Genomic DNA, 10,948 nt, shown 5'->3' on the forward strand with positions numbered 1-10,948 from the left:
GTTGTTATTTGTTTAATACCTGTTATCTTTTGTGTCCAAGTGCTAAAAGTTGAAATTAAGAATAGCTTTCACATGGCTCATGATCCAACACTTGTTAGCCTCTGTATCTGTGCCTCAAAAGCAATTGCATTCCTTGGGAGTTTCTTTCCTTAAAAGTTAAATTCCTTTTGGTCTTCAGTCCATAATTCTTCCTATCTGCTGTCTTTACATGTTGCCTTGTACTCAAATCTCTGTAGCAGAAGAAATCTCAGTGTGGTTGTATGGGAGATCTCTAGCATTAAGACTACTCGATTAGGCAGCACTCCGTAAGCAAACACATGATGCTGCTCCCTATTGCAACAAGACTCACAAAGGAAGGATCTCATTTGGATTCTTGTGTCTTTCTTGGCTTATGTGCATAGGCCATTTTTGAATTTGTAGTACTTCAGTGATAGCGTTTAGGGATGCCAATTTCTGATCTCTAGTAATAATTCAAAGGCAATGTATTTTTGACTGTGAAAGGGGCTGCTCGTGAGACACAGTCTGCCTAGAGAACAGCTGGCTGCAGCCATAGAAATCCAGTCCTCTGAAAATAGCTCGTAGATTGAGAACCTTTGCTTTAGTTGCTAAAAATACGCTCAGCGACAAACCTAGCTGGAGGTTATGAAATTCAACAAATTTATTATGAGCGTTTTGAGATAGGAATTTACAACTTCTGTCCATCAGTGGAACTGACACTAGGATGAAGCTTGTCCACAGTTCCTAGTACTTTGGAAGTAAGCTGATGGAGACAGGATATTGATTCTCACCCATCACATGCTAAGGGGCACCAAAACAATCTGTGAGCAGAACATTTACATAGCCTTCAAAGACCCTACCATGAACCCTGTGCAACAGCAGGTTCTTCTTTCAGTATCCCTAAGTGTGAACTTCTTAAATTGAATTTGTGGCAAAATTCAGCAGCTGTTAACTTGCTGAAAGTGTTCTCATTGCTTTGATTCAAAGCTTTAACAAAAGCGAAGTGTCTCCTTAAAAACACCTTCCCTATCACAAATGTCTGCTCTGTCAGTTTTTGCTCTATCTCTTGGATGTTCCTGTGGAAGCCTGGACCTCCCTATCTTGTTCAAACGTGTGCTCTTCCTGACAGAGGGTATCAGTCACGGGCATGCTTTTCTTGCTGCATTTTAGCAAGTCTCCCAAAGTTCTGCAATGTTTATCTTATACAGCTGAAAGTCTCCTCCTGTTTCATGAGCTCTGCATTGGAATGCAGTGGAAGGGACTCAGGGCCTGTGGCCACCCAGATTAGAGGTTTTTGTAATAAGGTCCCTATATGGTTTTGTTAGAGACTTCAGCTCTGTCTCTCTCATCTCTGTTCCTTGTTTGGGAGGCTGGTGGGAGGAGAAGAGCTGAAGGGGCTATATAACCCTGATGCTTTTGGATACACAGTGCACGATCCCAGAGCTGCTATCCCCAGCCAAGCACTGTCAGGGTAAGTGGCAATGAACAAAGAGTGTGATTTATGTTTTTCTGGATGGCTTTAAGTAATGTCAAATAGAAGCTATTCAGGAGGATGTACTGCTGTGCTGCAGTTTGCTTAGACATTACTTACTAGAATTAAATTGGTAAAATGCTTTTAAAGTCTACGCTGAGTTGTATTTAATTTATAGCACTTTTGAAATGGAAATGGATCTGATGATTTTGCCGATTCCACCAACACTCCAACAGTAATATAAAGACAGACTATGTCATGGTACAGCTGGAATTTAAGTGAACCCATGTGCCCCTGGGGAGTTACTTTTGGACAGAACAGCGTTCCTGAAGGGGTGAATTTGAACACTGTGTAGTGATTTCTTAGCAGCTTTGCTTTGGTGCTCTTAAATCGGCTTAAACTGACATGAGTGTTTTGGAATGTGACTGTAAGAAGAGCTGGAAGATGCAAAATAGCAGTATCTAATCTAACGCAGAGGATGCATGTGTATTTGTTATTGTCTTGATATATATGAAACAATGTTCTGCAAAATGCCAAACATTTCATTAAAGATCATGCTATACCCAGCATTCCTTTTGTGGCTGGAGTTGTTCTTCTGATAACATGCTACGGAGGTTGGGGACTTGATTGGTTGTCTCTCAGTGTAAAGCAGGTAGAAGTAAGAGGCTAAATGCTGTATTAATTGGTGGGGAGAATATTTTCCTTTATTCTGCAGTGCTGAGTGACTTTGGCTGCTGGAGGATGTTACTACTGCACGTCATGGTAGTCCTGAGCAGTGACTTGCTCCTTGGAAGCAGAGTTACTGCCTGAATGATTCAGTTTTGATTTTTCAGCTTTTTGTGCTGTATTACTAAATATGGTTTTCATTAGAGTCCATCAAGCTCAGAAATGTAGCCTTTCCTGCTCCCTCCTCCCCCCTCCCCCAAGTGATTTTTGGCATTTCATTCTCTGCATTAGTTTGAGCAAACCCCCTGACCTCGAACTCTGTTCCAAAAACAGACGGTTGGAAAGCATATTTCCTAATTAGGAAATGGTTTGTCTAAACCAGTCTGTTCATTCATGTTAGATAACAATTGTACTACATTGACTAAATGCTTAAATATAAGGAGCCTGTTTTCCCAAGAGTTTAATAAATGCAAAAATTGCAACCTACTTTCCTTTCGTTGTAATAATGACAAAATATCTGGAGTACATCAAGGTGGGATTTCCTTCTCTGTGCCTTCTCCTGGGAACTACTACACCCATGCACAACTGCAGCTTGCAGAAGCATCCTCACGGCTGTGTCTCGTGGCTATGAAGGGTCTGCAGTGAAGAGTCTGGGGGAGGCTGTCCCTGCTTGTCCATCTGTGGAGGCTGAATGTTGCCTCATGCTCCTGTGCTCATCAGACATGGCTCTCACTGACCCCTTTGCTGCTTCATCCTGCGCTTCCAGCATTCCCATGCAGAAGGTTTGAGCGGCTGCACGAAGAGCTAGCTGGGCTGCTGGAAGACAGCTGTCTCCTTCAGCTGTTAACACATTGCAATTTGTTGAACTCTGCATGGAAGCCCGAGCTCCCAGCTAGTCAAGTGATTCCCTAACACACTATAAATTGTGGGCAAATAGTTCTTCTCAAGTGCCAGTATTCAGGACTTGTTCCATAATTGATTTTAATGCAAACCTTCAAAGCGTTTTTATTACCCTTGTTATCTTCCTGTTGCCTGAGGAGAAAAACAATTTCTGTTTTAGTGAAGCAGGGAGCCAGCATAAATTACTCAGTCATTCTACAAATGAAGCTTATTAACTGGTTTGAAATGATGATGGAGCACATACTATGGACAGTTTTAAAACACATGCTGTCCTTGATTGCACTTTAAAGTCACAATATCATCTTTCTACATGCACCAGTCCTGTCAGGATGATAGAGGCAGGGGACATCATGCTGAATATGATGCAAAGGGACCTTTGTTTTTGCAGCTGTCAGTCCAGCGATCTTCTTTATCTCCCACCTACTCCCCAGCAGTGGATTTCCGTGACTGAATTTAGATAAACATTTGCTGTCTCAGAGCTGTAATGACCTGTCTGCCCATGCAGCAGGACTGGAATAGTTCTATGGAATACCTTGAATTATGTCTGATGCATGGAGCCCTCCTGCGTGTCAGTTCCTTTTATACTGCATTCTCTGTCTTACAGGGTGGTTCTGGTACCTCACTTTGTCTTTTTCAATTATTCTTTTCCTGCTGTTTTCATAGGGCTGTTTTCTGCTTGGAGCACCCGAGGACACTGACGTAGAAGATGTGTGAGGAGGAGGACAGCACTGCCCTTGTTTGTGACAATGGGTCAGGGCTCTGTAAAGCCGGCTTCGCTGGGGACGATGCCCCAAGAGCAGTTTTCCCTTCCATCGTGGGTCGTCCCAGGCACCAGGTGATAAAGTGCTTTGGTTGTTCCATACTGAGCTTGGAGACATGCCCCGTCCCCAGCCCTCCATCCCAGAGCTGAGGCTAACTGAGCCCTGAATGATCTGTGTAATGTGGTATTTATAGGTAAAATGTGTCCAGCAGTGCACTCATCTGAGTCAAAGCAGATCTTCAGCCTTGTGAGAGAGGAATCCTTCTCTCACAAGTTTTTTTTCACTTCTTTCTATGTTCTCTTCTCTCTGTACTTTGCATCACCCAGAGAACTTGGTGAGTACAGCCAGTTCAAAAGCAAGCAATCCCAGAGAAGTATCTGGAATTTTTGACTGCCCTAAAACTGACAACAGATGATGTGCAGGGAACTGAGGGGAGAAGTTGTCAGTCTGCTTCCTGTCAACCTTACTTCTTCTTTTAACTGTGTCACAGACAGACACCTCTCTGGGGTTTCTAGGGCTGATATTTTATATTTTTTTATTTTTTAGCTTCAAGTTTTACATTTGAGCATATGATACATTCCCAATAATTTTAATAGTTTGCAAAGTGTATTTATTAGCTGAGCTGTTAAATACAGTGTTGCTAAGCCATATCAACATTAGTGAGATCTAGAGCAGCTTAGCTAGTCCATAACAGACTAAACTGGCTGCTGGATTTTAAAATCCAACTTATTTCTTCTGTGTCATCTAAGGACATGTTGAAATGAAAAGAGAGAGACTGGTTGTACGATGTGGCACTTTATGCACCCAGCTAATAATTTTTCAAGCCATTGAAGGCAAGTGAAATATAGGCCTTTTGATATAGCCTCTAGGAGGTCTAACTGAAGTGTTTGAACAATGCCACAATAAATAAAAAAATAAATAAATAAATAAAAATAAAATTCAAGTGTCATCTTCTGTGGATGGGATTAATTATATTAATTGCTCAAAAATAAATCATACAATCACAGTAGAAAAATACGATATGACTTGTTAGAGAAGCCAAGGTTTGGAACATAAAATGACTTAAGCTTTGGTAAGAGTGTTAGGTAGTCAAAGCATCCTGCAGTATACTACTTTTTTAACAGTATTTCTAACTTAAAGCATAGAGACTGCTGTACATCCAGAGTAGTTTCCAACTTCTGACTCATACACTTGGAAAATCTGAATTGTGTATTGTTGCATCGTGGCCCTTAGATGGCACAATGTCCCCTTTCTGCTTTCTTTCAGCAGACAGGTCATCCCTAACTAATAAAGAACATTAAAACAAGTCTATCATTCTACTTCATCTGGATGAATTTGACACTGTGCTTCTTGTGTGTGCATGCATTTTGACATCATACAAAAAATTGTACTTGTGTGCTGTTTACTTTAATTGTAGTGGAAAAATGAACTTGAGGTTTGAATTGGCTAAACATTTCATTTTGAAAATTAAGGAACAATTAATTCTCCAATCATTAGTATTTATAAAGTGTTTTGTAATTAGTATCACTGGCAATTGAATTTATCTAAGCTAATGTAACTACTTTGTGACACCTCTCTTTGAGATACTAACTCTATTTGTGTTATTTTTTAGGGTGTGATGGTTGGTATGGGTCAAAAAGACAGCTACGTGGGTGATGAGGCTCAAAGCAAGAGAGGAATCCTGACCTTGAAATACCCCATAGAGCATGGCATCATTACCAACTGGGATGACATGGAGAAGGTACATCAGTATTAAAATAATGTGCATCATTGGTAGACAATCACTTGAACTGAATGTTTAACACGTAACTTAGTAAATTTTAGATGAAAGTGTCACACTGTCAGGTGTGGTTTAATGAGAAGCTTGCTAGCAGCAAGCTGGAATTAAGCCTGTGCATCTCTCTCTCCTACTGTAAGATTATTTATTTTCATTGATTTGTGTGCCCTTTGAAGAAATCACTTATCGTTAGCTGTGATATTTCTTACCTGAGGATTGAGTGTTTCCAGTTACCTTGGTTGTTTCTATGAAGGCAGTAAGAACGATTGCATGTGAAACATTACTCACTGGTCTCAAAAGTGCTATAAGCAGAGTGCTGGAGCATTAAACCTGTCTGAAAGTCATTCTGAGCTGCTAGTTGATGGTATTTTTCTCCTTTGCTTTCTGCTATTATCCTCAGATCTGGCATCACTCCTTCTATAATGAGCTCCGTGTTGCACCTGAGGAGCACCCAACTCTGCTGACTGAAGCACCACTGAATCCCAAAGCTAATCGAGAGAAAATGACCCAGGTAATCTCACCCTGCAGCTGTGGAATAAATCCAACGTTGTGAATTCAGTAGGATGTGAACATCATCATTTCAGTTAGCCATGACAACTTGGCTGTTCTGTAGTGTGCATCTCATAGTAAGGGAAGATAGAAAGTGCACATGACTATGTGTCAGATGTCTACGTTACTACGTTTACTTGAAAAAGTCTGTGAATCAGTTTTGGATGTGAGAACTCCAGTCTGTCCAAGTGTTGCCACTTTCATCTTTTTTTTTGTGTGTGTGTGTGTGTGTTCCCAGGCCTACTACAAAATGATCTTTAATGTGTCTGTATTAATACATCGTAGATGTAGATCAGATACAGAGGGGTCTTAAAGGATAACATGTTTGATTTAAATGTATTTTCCTTCCTTGCTACTGCCATCACTAAATACAAAAATCTTGTATTTTCCTTTTCCTTTGTTGTAATGATACAACTAATCTAAAATCCCTACTGCTAAGCTAATTATGTTTATTGCATTTCAGATTATGTTTGAGACTTTCAACGTGCCAGCCATGTATGTAGCTATCCAAGCTGTTCTGTCCCTATATGCTTCAGGACGTACCACAGGTAGGCCTCTGGGGGTGGCACTGGTGTTCAAAGCAGTTGTTTGTGAGCACCTGAGCATGAACTGTGTGTTATCTTCTCAAAGGGATTGTGCTTGACTCTGGGGATGGTGTCACCCACAACGTGCCCATTTATGAAGGTTACGCTTTGCCACACGCCATCATGCGTCTGGACCTGGCTGGCCGTGACCTGACAGACTACCTCATGAAGATCCTGACAGAACGTGGCTACTCCTTTGTTACAACTGGTAAGGATGCACTGCTAGACAAGGAGGGGAATTGTTTAATGTGCAACGTTTCTAGCTGCCTTAGAATGAATAGCAATGGTTCTGCAGTTGTTTTATTAACAAGAAAGAATTCAACAGGGAAAAAGTACTTTCTCTGCAGGACTGGCAGAGAATATCTGCATAAAAATGGAGAGGATGTTGGAGAATGAAGGTGTGGCTGAGTGCCATTCTAAAAGCTGAATCTTCTCAACAGCGGAACGTGAAATTGTCCGTGACATCAAGGAGAAACTGTGCTATGTGGCCCTGGACTTTGAAAATGAGATGGCCACTGCTGCCTCTTCCTCCTCTCTGGAAAAAAGCTATGAGCTTCCTGATGGCCAGGTCATCACCATTGGAAATGAACGCTTCCGCTGCCCAGAGACTCTCTTCCAGCCATCTTTCATTGGTAGGTAGAATGACTGTTATGCTTTGGTATAAATATTGGGTCTCTATTTTCTTCTGATTTTATCCCACTGCTAGCTCATTTAGATGTACACTCAAGTATGTTCCAGTGCCCATTATAAAATAATCTTTCAGAACAGCACTATTAATACACTGGGAGGAAATTTATGTCAAACAGCAAAGCAAAATGCTTTCCCAAAATAAACCCTGAGTGTTTATTTCTGGCTTTGAGCCCACACCATTTTGTACATCATGTATTGGTTACTATGAAAATTTTGGCTGCAGAAAAAGTTTTCTAAATATTATGAGGGTTATAGTCTGAGTGTTCTTGCAGAGAGGGGTTAAAAAACAAACAGACAAAAAGCACTATTTTTATTCTACTGAAAGAATCCCCCAAAATCTGAATCCAGGGTCCATCACATTTGCAGAACAAATCAATGGTCATGGAGGCAAGCTTTCAGCAAGGTCACTTAAAAATCTTGTTTGATAGAATGTCAGCCCAGAAATAGATTAAGTAGCTGCATACTTAGAGGTTTTGGACATATTTTGACTGTTTGATCTCTGAACTGACTCAGAAAGAAGGGGAAAAAAAAAAAGGAGGAGAAAAAAAAGTAAGAAAAAGAAAACAGATGATCCCAGGACCATATAAGGAATTCTTAGGACGTATGAGGTTGTCTGCAAAAGCCTATTGGAAACTGTACTACTCCATACCCCTGGAATTTCTTTTTAATGAGGAGTTGAGTGTACACGCGGGTGTAGGGAAGGAGGGCTGTACCTGAAGGAGCTCCTAAGTAAATAATTCAAACAGCTGCAGAATGACTTTCCATGTTTCTGCAACCTTAAAAACTGTTGTCTTCCAAAGACAAACTGCAGCTCACATTGTCTGTTCAGAGACAATTTTAAGTCTCTGTATGGAGTTGCTTCCTCAGTGTTCTGCTGTCATTTCTGTAGGCATGGAGTCTGCTGGCATTCATGAAACCACTTACAACAGCATCATGAAGTGCGACATAGACATCAGAAAGGATCTTTACGCCAACAATGTGCTTTCTGGAGGCACTACAATGTACCCGGGCATTGCAGACAGGATGCAAAAGGAAATAACTGCTCTAGCTCCCAGCACCATGAAGATCAAGGTACAGTGCAATTATTTGTAAACTATCTGGGGGGACATGTAAAAAATCCTCAAAAAATCTAACAGAAAATAACAACTCTTTACAAAGTGCTTTGTACATATTTTCAGTCGAGTCTGTATGTTCTACTAAATCATCCCTGGTAACTGGACGAGTCACCCTGGCTGCTAAAAGAAGAAAGGAGCCTTCACTCCTCTAGCTTCCTTTCTCATGCTGTGTTCTGCAAACTGACTTAGCAAGGCCAAAGAAGAATAGCATGGAATCAACCAATGTACATTTTTGTAGAGCTGCAGCTTGTTCAGTAATTTTTGGCTAATGGAATTAGATGTAGAAAATGCTGCTTCTGTCTTTGGCTTACAAGTAAAGAAAAAGATTCTAACAAGTTATTAATCCTTCTGTTGCTTCAGCTCTCCCCTTCCTTTCTTTGCAAACATTTTGTCAGCTGCGCTAATAGGAACGTCATTCATTCTTCCAAGCCCTCCTGGGCTACCATTATATATTTGTCTCATGCTATGAGAGTGGTTGTCTCCCCTTTTGTCTTTTGTGGATAGGACTGCACACACACACACGTTGCTGTGTTGGGCAGACTAACTCAACCAGAGGAATTAAGGGTGTAGGCTCAGGCAACAACTTTGTAACTATGGCTTGCTGCAATGGCTAACTGCAAGGCAAGGGCAGACATTAGTGCATATGTACAGTGTTTTTCACTAATACAAAGTAGCAATGCTTTAATAGTTTTGTACAACGAATTCATAGCTTAACGTTGCATTTAATGGTTTTATCTCTCAAACAGATCATTGCTCCTCCTGAACGTAAGTACTCCGTCTGGATTGGAGGCTCTATTCTTGCCTCCCTCTCTACCTTCCAGCAGATGTGGATCAGCAAACAGGAATATGATGAAGCTGGCCCATCCATTGTTCACCGCAAATGCTTTTAAATCACTTTATCCCTGTACGTCTTTTTAGCATATTACTGTGAATGTATTCAGGAAAATACATTCTTAAAATTTCATTCCATAAATCTTTCATCGTAATGGCTGGTTAATTGGTGTATTTTTTTTGGAATAAATTTTAAAATATGCAAACGAAATTGCTGCTCCTATTTTAGAGATGCAGTTGTGGAGTTGCCTTTACAGCTGGTGCGAAGCTCCATCTCGTGGCGTAAATTTGTTACTGCGCTGTGGGCTTAGAAGCGGTACCTGTTGGCCAATGGTATCAACGCCAGAAAACGCCCAGCTGCCAGCCTGTACAGTGCCAGCATTCGGCCTCGGTAGGCATCGCAGTCTGCAAGCAGAACTAGTCATGGTGCTCCCAAAGTTCTGGGCAGCACCAGAGGGGCACAGTGTGTGCTTGATACCAGGAGGAGCACGTGCACTCTGCTTTGCATCTGCTCTATCCAGAAATACTATCTGACCACATCGCTTCTCAGTTCACAGCTACCATGCTGGAAAAGGCACTTCTTATACTCTGTGGTCCAGTAGTGTATGTTGCTTGCTATATCTTTTCCATGGTTGTTTTCTTTGGTTTTATTTTTGATAGAAACTAAAACTGTCCTTCTGGGAGCATATCTAAATTCTGATACTAGCTTGAAAAGGTGACTTTGCTATTATATATCCTCAGAATGAGTGTAGCTTGTGTTGTTGTTGTGATTTTCAGCAAAGTCTAAAGGGTAATTAAGCTGGCTTAATACAATTGCTCTTCAGAAGTTTGTTTTTCTGAAGGGGAGGATGTAATGTAATCAGAACAGATAAAATGTTTTTAGACAATGTCCTTTTTTCTATGACTTTTCTGATTCCACTTATTGTCTTAAATACATTGAAACTGATTTTAAGAGAAGTATACGCATAAGCATTGAATACTGCTGTCTTAGAAGTATATATATACATATATATGAATATGTTTATGACCAAAGAATTAATTGAGACAGATCTGAAGAAGGTCAGTTCTAAGGACCTTGCTGCAATCCGTATTCATTAGAATTCAGGAGGAAGGATGCTATTTATTTTTGTTACTTATTTTCCTTCCTTAAACTCAACTATTTATCTCACCTACCTGTAACGCTTTACCTTTCAACCTGTAAGTTTTTTGCAGCAGCACCTGTTATTTACTATGGCTGCATAACTGCTAGGTTTCAGATCTTGTCCATCTTCAGACTCAGTGCACATTCTGAACTCTTTTGTACTAACCTTATTATTTAAAGTCTAGGTCATCTAGGTTTCTTGGGACAGACGCTAAATAAACTCTTGTAAGAGCAAACACTTTCGTATGGTTCTTCCTTCTTACTCTAGATAGATCTTTTTGCCTAACTCTAGCCACATCCAGGAAATCACTGTCAGGATAAAAGCTTGATTTAACATAGAAATTTTATCTAGAGAATTGCTGGAAAAAACATAGTTATCCAAAAGACTGATTCTTCTCTACTATTCCAGGATGCAATGATGGTCAGAACTCAGGTGAAGGATTTAATTATGTTAATGACTTAGCAT

The 10,948-nt window shown here is 40.5% G+C and overlaps 1 protein-coding gene across 1 annotated transcript; it reads left to right on the forward strand.

Moving 5' to 3' along the window:
- The first annotated feature begins 1,373 nt into the window (after positions 1–1,373).
- On the forward strand, positions 1,374–10,718 carry ACTA2 (actin alpha 2, smooth muscle). Its single transcript, XM_042818657.1, has 9 exons — positions 1,374–1,468; positions 3,698–3,869; positions 5,408–5,536; positions 5,973–6,083; positions 6,585–6,669; positions 6,752–6,913; positions 7,146–7,337; positions 8,285–8,466; positions 9,257–10,718. Exons 2-9 carry the CDS (start codon positions 3,741–3,743, stop codon positions 9,398–9,400), a joined length of 1,134 nt encoding a protein of 377 aa, XP_042674591.1. The 5' UTR covers positions 1,374–1,468; positions 3,698–3,740; the 3' UTR covers positions 9,401–10,718.
- The last annotated feature ends 230 nt before the right edge of the window (positions 10,719–10,948 follow it).

Source organism: Centrocercus urophasianus, unplaced genomic scaffold, assembly GCF_019232065.1.
Source record: "Centrocercus urophasianus isolate 14NV4802_14NV808 unplaced genomic scaffold, USGS_Curo_1.0 seq_17, whole genome shotgun sequence".
NCBI classification, from domain to species: domain Eukaryota; kingdom Metazoa; phylum Chordata; class Aves; order Galliformes; family Phasianidae; genus Centrocercus; species Centrocercus urophasianus.